At 33.6% G+C, this 16,813-nt stretch overlaps 1 protein-coding gene across 7 annotated transcripts in view; it reads right to left on the bottom strand.

Annotated features, from left to right (window-relative positions):
• CNOT2 (CCR4-NOT transcription complex subunit 2) overlaps positions 1 to 16,813 on the bottom strand; it is a 111,651-nt gene that overhangs the window by 25,071 nt on the left and 69,767 nt on the right. For 6 of the 7 annotated variants that reach the window (XM_063784777.1, XM_016922587.3, XM_063784778.1 and 3 more), the window contains 2 exons: positions 10,589 to 10,655; positions 366 to 513 (listed from right to left, as the gene is read on the bottom strand). In XM_063784777.1, coding sequence (XP_063640847.1) covers positions 366 to 513; positions 10,589 to 10,655 — 215 coding nt within the window. The remainder of the gene's footprint in view (positions 1 to 365; positions 514 to 10,588; positions 10,656 to 16,813) is intronic. The other variant, XM_063784779.1, reaches the window with a different exon arrangement.

Here is a 16,813-nt window from a genome sequence, read left to right as displayed (position 1 = left end):
TACTTTATGCTCATTAGAGCAATGGATGTGTGGCGAGGGAGCAATGATCACAATCATCTGGGGAGGAATTTTAAATTGCACATATTCCTTTGAGGAAGACAGGTGCCTTTTGAAAAAGCTCCCCAGGAAATGATTAACCCTTGATATCCACCCCACTGACAACCAGTATGCGAGCTGCAGTATAAAAACCACTTGTACTGTACTTAACAATTTGCACTGAAATAAAAAGAGCATAGGTATTTTCTTCCTCAGTGAAAGGCACTGAATCAGAAAATCAAGTAATTAATTACCTTATTAAAAAACTAAAAGTTTGTTTACTCTACCAAGATACATTTTGAAAAATATTCTGGTCCATCAATAAATACCTGCTTGGAGATGGAGGCGTGTGAAGTGACATTGTTGGTACCCCTGTTGTTGGCGTGACGTGGCTCGGTAACTGAGTGCCTTGTGATAAGCTGCGATTTAACTGAGGGGTATTGTTGCTCATCCCCCTCATTGGAAGGCCTAGTGCACCTAATAAAAAAATTCAGAAGAAGGAAATTCATTGCCATCAGGAATGAAATTGTTATCCATCTTCTGGAGTTGGCGATTTAAGACACTTTTAATGATCTAACATAGTACGCAAATTTTAAATGGATATATTCGATTCACTCCAAATAAACTCTGATTTTAACAAAAAATATGTTCCAGTCTGAAATTTAATATTATGAATGGATATTTCTTTCATATTCCTATTTTTCATATTTCAATTTCATTATGAAGTATGTCAATGACTAACAAGTTACAATATTATGAATGGATATTGCTCTAAAATTTCTTAAAGGCCTATTTGCATATATGTACATGTGTATATACAAAGAGGTCATTATGAAATTTTGCAGTAATGTGTTTTTATGTCTTTATTCACAACTAATGTATACAGAAAGACATTTAACCCCGCTTTGCTGAAGTAGCTTTAATTGTATGTGATCCTTTAAAAATATATTTTAGAAAAAGCCAATTTACTATTTATACATATTTCTCAACATTACTGTTTTTACAAACGCAACATAAAATGCCAGCAACTGTTAAAAAAAACTCAAACTGATACAGCTATAAAAGACAAAATTTTAAAACATTTAAAAAGACGTCAAAATATAATGCCCCTGTATTTATCTAGTACCCCTGGAGCCAGGTGTGGGGATGGACTATACATTCTAATAGGTTTTTTTTTTTTTTTTAAAGACTGCTAAGAGTTTTATCATTCTCATACGAAACAAACAAACAAAACCACTGTGGATAAACTTTTTTTAGAAATGTATATTTCCTGAGATTTTATTCAGATCATAGGAATTATAAATTTTTTAATAATCCAGGATAATTATCATAGACAGCATACGTTTATTTTTTTCCCTTTTATGCTTCAAAGTCAAGAAGTACAGCTATCACTTACACTGTTATATCTGTCTACGAATTCCTCTCCCTTTCCTCCATCTTCCTGACCCACACTTTTTAGTGCTTTCTACTTCTAGTCTGCTTCATCAACCAAACTTATTCTGAACTGGAGATTAAATAAAAGTGATAAGATAGAGTGAGAGCTAATCAGTAAGTAGATGACTTCAGTGCTAGGGATTTAAGGTGATTTTATCCTTTGGCATAATAATGTTTCACCTTCTAACCTAGGGATAGGAGTGGTTAGCGAGTATCTCACTGATCGTTATCTTAAATTTGGCAGCCTGTATCTCAGCTTGTAGACTAACTGTGCCTCTCAACTGAATGAATTTTAATCCAATCAATCTAATTCAATATAACTAATATATTCCATGTATATACTTTTCACTCAGGTTCCATGGAGACCCAAGCTTGGTCCTGCCTTTCTGTAAGATACTTTAAGGGAACTGGCCTAGATTACATGTACACTTTTATGTATGTCTACAGTCACCGTAAGTTTTGTGACTATGAGAATGTCCCTAGCTGAAGCCACTTTCTTTGAATCTGGGACAAAATAAGGAAGAATAAGGATTAAAAATCAGCTTGCTTAAGATTTCTTCAGAAGAAATCTGTCTTTTCCCTCCCTAAAGCACACCATTTTTCTTTGAGGCTTTCTAGGTGTGCTCGTAACAAACCATCAACATGATACTTTTCACATCATTCATTCAACAAACATTTAATGAATGCCTACTATGTAACACGCATTGTGCTAGCTGCTGGGGATATGGCAGTGAACACAACAGAAAAGGCCCCTACCCTCAGGGAGCTTACATTCTACTCCCTAAACATGCTGTCCTGAAGTCAACTATAGCTGCAAATTTTCCTCAGGAATGTGTTTCTCACAGTTACTGACCACCAAGATAATGTCAAACAATTTTAGAGCCGGAAGGGATCTTAAAGATCACCTAGTTCAATGTTCCCACTTTACAGACAGGTAAGGAACCTGAGCCTCATGTAAGTTAACTGACTTCTCCACGGCAACACAAAGAACTAGGACTAGAATTTAGATCTCTTAGCTCCTAATGCTCTTTAATAGCAGCATGACAGGAGCCCAACAGAACTCTCGATTAGCACCCCTGTGAGTGCCTACTAATTTCAACACCTCTAATGTATTTTCCCCCTGCTTTCTTTTTCCCTTTTGAATGTTTCCCTCAACCTTCTTTCTAAATCTCCACGTCTTGCTCTCTTCGATTTTCTTTCTCTCTCATCTTCATACCTATCAGTTTTCTTTCTTCTTGTTCTGCTTTTCCTTTACTTTTCACCCTCTCTACACATTCACCACCATAAACAAACATACACTTTCCAAAAATTAGTGCCCTTTTGGCCCCCTTTTAACAATCGTTAAGCCCTACAAAAGGCTCATTGAGATTTGACTCCTTCAAGTCTCCACATACATATTATTCTATGCTATATCATAAAAATTTATAATTTCAGGAATATTTTAGAGATTGGAAGTTATCTGACCAGCAAAAAAACACATTTGGAGAAGAAAACAAGAATGGTAAGGCTATTTGGCCAATTAGGGATTGGCATCCTTGAACTGATTTTAGTGCTAAAAGTGGACAGAGACCGTATGGAATAAAGTAACTTACTTTCAGTGTTTAATTTTAGCTTTCTAAATCTTCACAAAAACAGCTAATAAATTCAAAAAGTCTAAGTTTAATTTTGTTGAAGTAGTATAAAAAGATAAAAAAAGAATACATCACTTCAAATTGGATCATCAACCCCTGAATACTTAATAATTGTTACTTTAAATTTATTTAAAAAACTGAATTTCTTTAAAACATAAAGAATGGCACTGGAAAGGTATATATAAAGATTTGTTTTTTGGAAACTAAATATACTAAGTCATTAACTTTGAGTTGCTTGAGTCAAACTAACACAACTGAACAGGGTCAAGGGGAAAAAAATCTAATCTCTCACTAGTATAATTAGAAACAATCACAGAAAAATCATCTCTAAAATATTATGCCAAGAATAGGACATACAACTGAAAAAAAGAAAAAAAAAAAGAAAAATGGGAAGAACTCAAGGAGTTTTTCTTGGCATAAAAAAACTAAAACAGGCAAAAATATAAATATGTATAAATGAGCTTGTATATGAGCAGGTGACTGGAAGGACAGTAAAATTAAAATTTATTGGGCACTTATCAACAAAGCACTATACTACTTCCTCTCACTTCCTTCTTATAATCATCTTATAAAAAAGGTTATCACCTTTTTACAAAGAATAAAAACAAATTTTAAAAAAAGTTTAAAAGGTTATAATTTTGAGTCAAATTTTTCTTTCAATCTAACAATTGATAATAACAACACAATATTAGGAGGACTATACGAACACATTCTAAATAGATTCCTACCTCTTATCTGGCAGAGTGTTAGTCAAATTCCTTATTGATCATTTTTCAGAAACCCTTAAAGAATATGATCTAAGAAATTATTCCATTAATTATTTCCACTGCACAAACTGATTAACAGCACATCCCTTAAACACTTATGGCAAAATACGTCATTCTTTATTCAATTTTTTGCTAGAAATAAAAAATATTAAGTTACATGAAAAAAATAAAATCATAGCAACCAAATCCCTGAATATTCATACTTAAATAAAGTCCCCTAAAATCTTTATAGGGGCAGGAGAGAGTAGTCCTTAACTGATGCCTTAAAGTGTCCCCTTTTCCATTTGCAAAGCAGCCGGCTTCCTCTAGGAACTCACTGGCATGCCCATACTAAATAGGACAACATAAATGGTGCTTTATCTCAATGGTTTCTTACCTTCAACCTGTCTTGCACTTAGCTGGTTAATGATTCCTGTAAAATTATTTCCTTATGCAATTTTCTTCATTAAATTCAAAGTATTTTAGAATAGAAAAGACTCCAGAGATTATCCAAGTAGGTTACAGATAAAGAATTCACACTAGGCATTAAGTGACTTGCTCAAGATCACAAGTAATGAGGCATTAAAGACAATGATCCAATTTCTTGACTCCTATTTCAATGCCTTTTTTGCAACCAATATCATTTTCCATTTTTTAATGGTAGTTAATAATGTTTGCATCATCCAGGGAACTTTAATGTCTGGGTCTCCTCTCCAGCAATTGTGATTTTGGGCAATCATGGCAGTGGAATTTTAAAAATTCCCCAGGTGTTTCCATGGGTGCAGTCAGGGTTGAGAACCACTGTTCTAGAGTATTAAAATTCTGTCAAGACCCAAAGATGTTTTCTAACCTTAAGCATTTTACTCTGTTTACACACTACATATCTGATTTATAATCTTCTTTCTTCTTTCTCTATTCCTTTCCTCAAATCTGTCCTTTACTACTCATATCTAACTCCTCAGCAAGAATACTTTCCCTTCTCTTGTTCTAGAGATATAAAAGACTACTTAAAAATAAATAAGTGCTATGACCAAGGTGTTTACATGCAGTAGACATAGAGTGCTTGACTGCTTGTAGGAGGGACCACACTAACTCAGACTTGGGAATAGAGTGAGTCTGGAAGCAGAAAAATTTTCCTGGAGGAGATAGAAGATAGTATATGAATTAAATAACGTATGAGACTCAGCCAGGTGTTTGGTGGTGGCAGTGGTGGAGAGTCAGGTGGGTATAAATGTTACAATAGTTCAGTCTGAGAGAATGATGAGATATATGAAAATGAGGACAAGTTATACACCTGGCGGAGGAACAGGCTTTGCCTTCTAGGTGCTAAGAATGTATAAGACAAGAAACATGGATGGAGCTAAGTGGCTTCCACAACTATGAGAAGTGGCTGCTGTGCTCGAATCAGCTGAGAGTCTCAACATCTGGCTGGATCTTTAGAGGAGTGCCACAGAATCTTTACCTGTGGAATAGCTGTGTGGATCTCCCAAGTACACTCTACACTTCCTCAACCTAAATTTCTGCTCTAGATTAGTGGCACTCATTCACAAAGGTTTGCAGGTCGGAAACCTTAGAAATCATTCTTGATCCCTTTCTTTCACTCCTACATCATCAAGTCCTGTTAGCTCTATCTACAAAATGTACCAAATCTGATCACTTCTCAACACCTCCACTAGTCCAAGTCATCCCATTTTTTTTGCCTGGACTGCTGCAGTATTACTAACATTCTCTCTCTCTCTCCATAAAAACAGGACATTTGTTATTTGCTATATTCTTACTTATATCTTGAAATAATACCTCATTCATTGTAGGCACCCAATAAATACATAATTATTAGAATGAATACATTCTATCACAATGTCTTAATTCAACAGATTCTTGGCACCTGTGGATTTAACACTGGTAGTTTCTACTATGTACAAATGGCTTTCTAGGGTCATGGCATTCAGGTATCAAAGAAACTGATGTTTTCAGCTCATGTTCACATAGTTACTCTTACAAAGTAATATAATCCTGGTTCTACTACTTATAATCTGTGTAACCTTGAGCAAATTCCTTAAACTCTTGTGGAGCTGCTGTGAAGGTTAAATGAGTTAATTCACATAAATACTTAAAATCGCATCTGATACACAGTAGATAATATTCAATAAATATTAGCTCTGTGTGTGTGTGTGTGTGTGTGTGTGTGTGTGTGTGTGTGTGTGTCATACTTATGAAAAGAAAGCCAACAGGTGGTACCAAAAGTGAAGATAAAATAAGATAGTCTAATGAAGTGATGGTTTTCACACACACAAAAAGGATGTTTTATGGTGGAAAATGTTATTCTATAGCTGTGTTCTTGAACTTTAAAAGTAGCAATGATCTTGAAATAAATCTCTCAGAAATGTGAAGACTGTACTTCTTGCTGAAATCAATATAACAGCCTAACAGGTGTCTCCTGTCTTGATAAAGTAGGCCATTCCTAAATCTATCCCATGCTGTGGATGTTATTCCCACTGCTAAAACAACTTTACTCACAGTCTGTTCAATGCTAATCTCAAATATAATCTCATCAGTAAATTCTTTTCCTAATCATTTTCCAAGATATTTGATTACTCCTGTCTTTGAAATATCCAAATAGTCTACAGCCGTACCATCCTGAATGTGCCCTATCTCGTCTGAAACATCCAAATAACCTTGAACTTCTTATTCTACTACATAGTAAAATCATTTGTGTACTTATCCTACTAGATTATATGAGACTGCTTCTTGTTCATCATGCATTCAAGATTTACTGAGTGCTTGTCATATGCGAGGTACAGAGGATACAAAGGCAATGAGGACATGCAATAAATAATGCAGCAACACCATAGCAGTAGGTACACTACGCAGAGATGGCATAAATGAGGATGATCTCTTCTACCACACATCTGCAGTATCTAGAATGGCACAACATGTATGGTAGGGACCCATAAGTATTTGTCAACTTTAATTCCTACCTGCTTTTTGAAGTTTTTCCATACCACTATAGCTTCCCTTTTTTTTTGGTTCTCCTCAAGGAGAATGGTATAGACAGAATTTGCTCCCTGAAAGTCTGTCTACACCATTCTGCACATGGTATCTTTTAATCTATGTGTTAGCATCATAGGCTGTTATTTAATATTTTACATATAAATATGTCCTATCTTCCCCAACTATAAAACATGTGTTCAAAAGAGCAAGAAATCCTAGAGCACTCTGTACTTATTACTAAGCATTTAGTATCTGTTCGATGGTCCTACAATTTCCGAAAGCAACCAAAATATGTCATGCACCTATTTACATAGCTGATAGCATCACTTCTGAACCACCCCACCTGTGCTCTGGGTTCTCTATGAAACAAGTAGCTTTCACATAGGTGTTCTTAAAGCAGGAGGCCAAAGAAATGTCTGCTGGAAGCATGAGACTATGTCATTGTTCTCAAGCTAGGAGTCCAGAACTTAGAAATTCTGACAGACTTAGCTCTTCTTCCATCTAGATGCCTGGGTCCTCTGAGAATTCAGACACAAATTTGTATAATGAATTCACCCAGATATTTTGCTAAGCTAGGTGCCTATAAGATAATATGCACACAGAAAGCACTCAGTAAATGACAGTTTCCTTTTTCTCCAATCTTACAAGGTCCTAGATCCTGTTGGTAACTAAGAAAAGGTAAATGCAACTATCAACCACTTAATTCCAATGCTTTGACTATCCAGGAGAAATTAATTCCTGGTTCCCTGTTGATTCTAATCTAGGAGACAGCTTAAGGGAGCTCATGGGTCTCGAAGCTTATAAGGTATACAGTAAGTCTTCACTTAATGCCACTGATCATTCTTGGAAACTGTGATTTCAGGCAAAAATACATACAGCAGGTCCTTGAATAGTGTTGTTTCATTCAACTTCATTCCATTGTAATGTTGATGAGAACAAAAAATTGGTTTTGTTATATGTAGTTTTGCTTCAAGTCGCAGTTTCAAAAAACTTATGTTAAGTGAGGACTTAATTCACCTGAAAGCTTATCACACACTCAAATATAACAAATAGGAAACATTATGCAACTTGAATACAAGAGTATGTTCATTGGTTTCTATAGTTATCATTCCATGTACAGTATTCACGTGAATTATTGGATGAGAAGTCCAATTATTTACATATTTGGATACAATCATACTATACTAGAACTGAAGACCATACAGGTCTCTGGTTCCAGCATTTTCTGGCTACCTCATGGCACTGCATAATCACTTCCACCCAAATCTAGCCAAATCTAAGTTTAAGCACTTCTGTATCTATTCCAAGACAAACTCCCTTTCTTGTTTAATCTCAGTGACTCTTACTTCTAGAGAGGGCACTCTTCCTTCTGTATCTCTTCCACCTCTAACCTTTCTAACCACCAAGAACATACAATAGATAGTAGATCTCACATTTTTAATGGCACAAATTACAATAAAAGTTTGCCAACTGAACAGAATTAATAGTGGTACTCAATGCACTTGGGAAACGAACTTTTAGTTACACCAATCTCAATGTGCAATTACAGTAAGTTGCCATAAGAATAACATCTCTAATCTACACTCACCTACTAATTCCTTATCTCTCCATCCTTCATTTAACTCAGTTCCTTAAGTTTTGTCATTCTGACTTAAATTATTAAAACCTTAACCCTCAAGACCCACATGGTAGCTTGTGTTCTGCTGTCTGACAAGGTGTTTGTTCAGATTACCTACCAGCTGAATGACCTATTTGGCCTTCTCAGGTCTGTCCTAACAGATAGAAATTGGCAACCTAGACTCTTTCTTTTTCCACTAGTTATAGCTTCTAGATCGATATCTTGGAAAGACATAATTACACCCTGACCTGAAACATTGCAGTTCCAGTTGATCTAAGATTCAATTTTTCTGTACTCTATCTAACACTTAAAATGTCATTTTAAAAGAGTAAGCCATACATTCAAAATGTTGCTTCACCAATGTTACAGGAATATAGTTATTTAATATACTGAACTCCAATGGAAAATGTTTGCCATACATGGCTTCTTTTTAAACTAGTAAGTACCTTAAAAATTCTTTTTCTAATGAAAATAAATTTTCTCATGTATTAATCTTTATGTCCTTAAAAACAAAAACATAAATGTCTGTCATACCAATGATATAACTGCATTTTAAACATAACCCATTCCATATCTTAGCCCAGTTAGAATTTCAGATTTGTAGGTGAAAAAAATTAGACCAGAATTTTAAAAAATCCAGATAGCTGATTATAAGTATAGTAATTGCCATTATCCTTTACAAAATAACCTTAGTTTCTCAAATACAATTTTTCTCCAATCCATATCTACTTTCTGCTGTGATAAACGGTGGTCTTCCAAAAGGTAAAGTAAGTTCTTTGCAGTTGCTCTAAAGAAATAAAAGGTAGCTTTAAAATAGCTAGATATTTCCATAGTAAGGGTTATCAGAAGGGTGAAAGCCACACTAAAACACAGGGTAAGCAGAATAAATTACTAGCTAATAATAGTCCTTCAACAACTAGGATAAATATTTGTAGATAAACAATTTTTTTATGTAATAAGCTTTGGAAATACGTTTCTTGGTTTAATTGGAGAAACTGTTAATACAGAATAACTTTTATCTACTAATTCTATATTAACAAAATTGTGTTCCATAGCAAAAAAGAGAAGAGCCACAAAAGATAGACAGAAAAAAGTAAATGGAAACCATGCTTGTATACAAAATTAGTTTCATCCTCCCACTTCGAATCAATTTGGAAGGTAAAGTGTTATGACAAACTATTCTGATACCTGTCAAAACTTTGCTTTTCATTATACTGGGAGAGTTCCAAATCAAATTATTGATTTTTACTTGAAACTGGTTAGGATAGTCATCAGATGTCTTCTTCAGTTATTCAATTATCCTATAATGTCTGATGGGAATTTATAACACTTTTAATTCCCTTCTTCTATTAACAGAGATTACATTAACAGAAATGGGAGATCAACAGATCTGACATTAACAGAGATGATAAAATCATACTAATATTTAACAATTTGGGAAGTTAATTTGAGAAAATATAAAGATATTTTATTGTTTAGTTTTATAAAAATTTTATGTGATAATAGCTAACATTTATTGAGCACTTACTATGCACTAGGCTCTGTGCTAAGCGCTTTAAAAGTATTACAACACTTTAAAAAAATAGAAGTAGAAGCCTGCAAAACGGAACAAGCATTAAACTGTGAGTCAAAAATCTAGATTCTATATCCAGACTGAGCTAAAGCAAAAGAAGAAATATTTAAGAAATACTTGTGAAACAAAGAACATTTTACAAACTGCTAAGTAATGAGTTTACTTAATAAACAGGCGTGCGCGCACACACACACACACACACACACAGTAGCCAATCAAATAAACTAAAAAAGCTTTTAACTTCCTTTAATTGAAAACACAGAGGATGTCTATTTTTAGTTTAGCAAATTCTTCAAAAATACTGCAAAAAATTTACAGATGTAAAAGATGTTGAAATAAATTTCAATCTATGCTATATCCAAGTAATAGCAACCATAGGATCAATAAGGTCTGAAATAATGAGGTTTTACTATGTAAGTAAAATAAAACTGAAAATTAAACATTTTTCCTTTTAAGTCATACAATAAACCCACAAAGGAAGTACTGGTTGTTCTTTATTTGGTAGTTACTTATTTTTCTCTTTAAATAAAGTATCCCAGAATAAATGCAAAATTCTTACTTTGTTGCCCGTATAAACTTGCCCCAAACTGAGACAGCTGACCTGATGTAGATGGTGATGCCAGCATCTAGAAACAAATTAATTATATTAGAGCATAAAGAAAACAGAGCAGAGCATTGCATTTACACTCCACAAATCTGTAAATCATACCATAAATGTGAAAATCTAACACTTTTTCTCATTCTTCAGAAAAACATAAAACAAACATTCTATAATATATTCCATGTTTCTTAAGAGAATATCACAATTGGATAAAACCAAACTGTAGAAATGAAATTAATTTTTAATACTATAAGTTTTCTAAAAGTCACACTAACTTGAGTTACAGCAGCACTACTATTTCACTTAGCAAGTTAAAAAAATAAAATTATATAGACATGGTATATAATTTATGTATTTGTGATGTGAACTTCATGGCACTTGTACAATGCCTTTGAATTTACTTTATCAATTTTTTTTTCCTTGCAGATGTAAATTATTTGAAGATATGTTCACAGAACATACATTCATTTTATATATCCTCATAGAAATGAATGTAGCAGTGTTATATACTCAAAAGTAAATACTGAAGCTGAGTAAATGAAAATATGTGTGTGTGCATATTTGTGTATTTCCTGTCTTATATTAGACAACCATCAAAACATCCTAATTAAGACATGAGCCATGTCATCAAAGGGCTTACAATCTAGTGGGGAAAGAGAATGAATTATACAACTCATTATATTTTAAGGCACAGTGTGGTAAATGCTCTAAAGGAAACATGAAACATCACTGGAGCTACACAAAGGTATCAGGAATACTCTATAGAGTGGTAACATTTAGGTACATACAATGAAGGGGTCTTCCCTCAAGAATATGCAGTGAGTATAAGTGTAATAAAGGTTAGTAATGTAATCAGAAACCACCTGTACCCCCAAAACTATTGAAATTCAAAAAAATTGAACAAAAATTTAAAAATTGAACACAAAAACCCAGTATCCAGTTGTTAAAAAAAAATAAAGATTTGTAATATTATTAGAGAACATAAACAGTGGTGATAGGATAACTATGAAAGGAGATAAAGTTCATCTCTATTTGGAGATAAAGCTCACCCATGTTACGGCATAGAAGAATGCGAAATAAATGTCATACAAGAATGGCTACCAACTATAGCAATAAAAAGAAAAATAATATTAAGCAAGAAGGTGGCAATCAAAATGGGTTTTGGGAAGATAACTCTAATAGCAGAAATGGGATATGCTGAGATACTAAACGACAACAGCAGAAGTGAGACTAAAAATAAGAGGCATTCTGGTGGTAGAAGTAACAGTTATTTTATGTCCTGTTGACTAGCTGGGGTATAATGGGAAAAGGAGGTGAATGGAGACTCACAAAAGAGAGAACTATCAGAGGCTGATCTGTGGTTTCCAGGGATGAAAAATCATGCTGACACTGACCACAGTTAGAAAAACCAAGAAGTGAAACATGTATTTTTGTTTGTTTTTTTTCTATTTTCTCACCCTGTCTTGTGGTGCTGAGGTAAAACATTTAAAGGGTAGAGGTTTTACAATATACATTTCATACTATTTTCATGTCAAAATTCTAAGTTGTTTCAATTATACTAAAGTTTGCAAAATTTTTTATACTATAGTTTTAGACCAATGGTACACATCAGTAACTCTTGAGGTAGGGCTGAGTTATACACCACTCTAAAGAAAACAGTAATATTAATACGACAGTAGTGATTTTTCTAAAACAACAACAAAAAAAATCAAACCTTATAAATATTCCCTCCCAAATCCAGAGGATGTGCAACCTAGATAATTAAACATCCTTTATCTATACAATTAAACTATATATTCTTTCCCAATTATAACCCAACAGATCAAAAGATGCCTGATAAGTTCTTTTCTTAGGTATTATAGATTACTGTTACTGCATTAACTGAAAATATTTTGTAGGTATATTAAAGTTCATTTCTAAATTGCAAGAACAAGAATATATAATAAAGCTTTAGTTGATCCCAGAAGGTAAAAGGTTTATGGCACATGTATACCTATGTAACAAACCTGCACGTTGTGCGCACGTATCCTGGAACTTAAAAGTAAAATTAAAAAATAAAAAAGGAAGTTTTATCCTTTTTAGTAAGTTTTCTTTTATGATTATGTAGTGGCCTTCTTTATCCCAAATAATGCTTGATATCTTAAAATCTGGTTTTCCTAATAGTAATACAAATCAACCATCAAAAAAAGGAGGTAAAGGATTTATATAAAATTCTTAAGAACTATGATTTTCTGTCATTATAAGCTATAAATGAAAAAGTACAGTTGTTTCTAAAGGCTGCAAATATAAGATGCTGGCCAACATAAATGCATGACTTAGAACAATCCATAATGTGAATATTGTCAAACAAAACACTTAAAACATTTTTCATCAGATATTTATGTTTATTGAACAGTTAACTCCAGACAACACACATTTTAGTCTACTTTCTCACACTGATTATATATCCATGAGTTACAGATATGCCTGGGTATCTACCTGCCCTCTCAAAATGGGAGGAGGGAGTAAGTAGGGAGGGGAAGCAGAGCATGAAGGTAAAGAGGTGGTAGGTCCCTAGGCCAATTACTTGAGATCAAGAACTGTAGGCTGATTCACTTACCACAGTGTGTAATATTAAATACAATTTTCTCTATGTGCCACTACATGAAGGTGGTTAGTAAACACAGCTTTACAGGAATAATAAAAGTAGTTTAATGTTAAATTTAAGAGTTTGTAACCTTCAACACATTCATGTAAAATAAGCATCGATCAGCTATACAGACATATCTTAAAATTACTGCCTCAAAATGTGTCAAAAATGCAAATATCTAATTTCTTATAAAGTCTATCCCTAAGAACCTGTACTTTTAAATTCTGAAGGCAATATTTCATCAAACAAATCGGTGCTAAAAATGGATTTAATACACAGTGAAGAAATGTGAATGTCACAGAAATGCTTTTTATGAGTATAGAAAATGCACAAGAAATATACTCTGACAGAACAGTAAGTACTACTAGCAGAAAACAAAATGTATATATTTTTTAAATTCTGAAAGTTAATAATATAAAGGTAAATTTCTTAGAAAAATATAAAACTTTAGATCAAGAAACACATTACGTAGGGGATGCAGCACAAGTAAAAAGAGTCTAGTTTTGGAGTCAGAAATAATCTGGGTTTGAATCCTGGTTCTGCCACTTACCTATGGAACAGCTAATACTTGGTTTCCTTCCTATAAAATGAAAATAACTACCTACCTCACAGAGCTGAAGTGAAGGTTAAATGAAATAAGATATGGCATATAGTATGTGCTCAATAAATGGTAGCAGCAGCTGCTAATAATCTAATCTTCCCCTCAGTTGCAGAACTCTCATTAATAGGAGTGAGAGGGGGCATTCAGACTCTTGAGAAATGTATTAAATAATACCCTTAATTTTTATAACTTTTTGCCCAAGGGGCTAAAGAAAGTTTATCTTCACAAATTCCAGGTAAAATAAGGCATAGAACTTGTGCTCTTAAGAGTGGCAAAAGGTAGAAAAAGATAAATAGAATGCTGAAAACAACAAGTTACAGCACACTCTAAAATCATCATAATAATCAGGTCTTCCATATCTCTCAGAAATCTACAATGCACACTGCAGTCAAACAACAACAATAAAAACCAGGAAGCAACTAGAAGAAACAGTAATGTGATTCTGGTTATTCCCCTAACCCATCACAGAACTTCTTTATCCTTTAATATACAGAATGTCAAACAAATCCACAAATTGTTGCAAGGAAATACAACAAAATTTTGTTAAATAAAAATTCCATGACCATGACAGCAATTAAAAAATGATATTTAAGTTTTAAAATATTATTTTTAAAAGACTCTGTATAATATACTCAAAATTATGATGATAATATAATTCCTAGCACTATGTTATTATTCCAGGACAAAAACCACAAATGAATTATGACTTTTTAACTGTACCATATCTACAAAGAGAAAAAGAGACAAAGAAAAAGGAAGAAAGCATATGCATGCACACACATAAGAGTTCCAGATCTAGACAGAAGCTAAAGAACCTTTAAAATTGGAAAACGGATAACTTAAAACATGAAACTAATGAAATCTAGCAAACAGGCACAAAAAAAAGAAAACTATGAGAAGGTAATACATTAAAAAGAACAAGGCCAGGCGCGGTGGCTCACACCTGTAATCCCAGCACTTTGGGAGGCCGAGGAGGGCAGATCCCCTGAGGTCAGGAGTTCGTGACCGGCCTGACCAACAAGGAGAAACCCCGTTTCTACTAAAAATACAAAAATTAGCCGGGCGTGGTGATGCATGCCTGTAATCCCAGCTACTCAGAAGGCTGAAGCAGGAGAATCACTTGAACCCAGGAGGCGGAGGTTGCTGTGAGCCAAGATTCGCCATTACACTCCAGCCTGGGCAACAAGAGCGAAATTCTGTCTCAAAATATCCCCCAAAACAAACAAACAAACAAACAAGAACAAAAGAGAAAAGGGGCAAGGGAGGAGGCAGACAGTAAAATAAAATAGTCATTAAGTCACAGAACAGGGTAGCTTACAAATCAGGTAACTGATGATATGCATCTACTAGGTATTTCAAATAATTTTCATTAAAATATTCTTAAGCTTACATAAGGAACATTTGAAAAATAGTGTAATACTCAATATACTTAATTCCTTAAACACTTGAGACTCAAATTTTTTATTAAAAACAAGTATGGCATTATATTATATTGTCTGAATGTCAGGTTACAGCTGAAGTACAAATTTACGGAAAGACATATGACTGACTCAAGGAATGTTTACATTTTAAAGGTTTTCAATATTCATTGCTAACCTATTTTCTACAGTCTGTCTTAATTACAGCAGTCACTTCAGTGCCCCCCTCACAAACACTAACTATTCTCCCACTTAAAAAAAAAATCCTTCATGAGCTAGGTACTATTGTTCCTATTTTACAGATGAGAAAACTGAGACACACAGAGACTGATGTCCTAAGACACACAGCTAGCAAATCAGGTAATTGACATAAAAACTTACATAGTAGGATTTCCAGGGCTTACATTCTCAATCACCAAAAACTAATAAAAGAGTTTTACATGGCAGTTTGTTATAAAATAACTACACAAAGTATTCCATAGGTCAGTAAAAACCAATCTGAAAAATGCAATGAAAATGGCAACTGCAAAACCCTATTAAAACGCATAAAGAACAAGATTAAAGGGAGAAATATCCTTCTGAAAAACCATCTATATTGATATTAATGTGCAACAATCAAAAACCATTTTTTTAAAGAAAGGATGTCAAAGATTCTTACCCAAGATGTTAAAATGGTCTACAAAGCTATGGCAATTCAATTATGTTGTAGTTCTGACACAGGATCAGTATGGTAAACAGAACAAGATCTTAGAAACAGGCCCAAGAATGTATGAGACACTAGCACATATAATAAAGGGATATTTTAATTAGCCATAAATTAATGATCTAACCCAGGGGTGGGCAAATTATTTCCTGCAGGACAAATCCAGCACACTGCCTGTTTTTGTAAGATACATGAACTAAGAAAGTTTTTACATTACAGATGGTTATATAAAGACCTATTATACAAAATAGGTTTTGATTTTATATATATCCTTGATTTTGCTTCTTGGTCCACAAAGCCTAAAATAGTTACTATCTGGTTCTTTAAGGGAAAGTTTTCTGACCCGTGATTTAAAGCATAAATGGTGTCGGTGCAATTGGATAAGCTTGTAGAAAAAAAAAGTATTTGGAACCCTACAATTCACAGGTTAAACCAAAACACATTTCTAATGGACATAAATTATATGTGAAGAACAAAACATAAAAGTATTATAAGAAAGTAATTGGGAAATGTCTTCCTAAGTATGATCTCGAAAACAGAAGCCATTTAAAAATAAGACTGATGGATCACATTTAATTAAAATGACAAATATACGTATACTACATATACCAAGAATTAAAGGTGAAAAACTGGGAAAATATTTGTAATGAATGACAAGAGGTTGTTATCCTCAATACATGGAGAATGCAAACTAGTAAGACTTAAGATCTCAATAGAGAAATAGAAAATGACACAAAAAAGGTACACAAAGGAAGAAATACAAATGACCAATAACTATATGGAAAAGACCCATCACACTGTGTGTGCGTAAAATTAATGATGTTTTACTGTA

Source organism: Pan troglodytes, chromosome 10 (genome assembly GCF_028858775.2).
Source record: "Pan troglodytes isolate AG18354 chromosome 10, NHGRI_mPanTro3-v2.0_pri, whole genome shotgun sequence".
Taxonomy (NCBI): domain Eukaryota; kingdom Metazoa; phylum Chordata; class Mammalia; order Primates; family Hominidae; genus Pan; species Pan troglodytes.
This window is presented reverse-complemented; position numbering and strand designations above follow the sequence as displayed.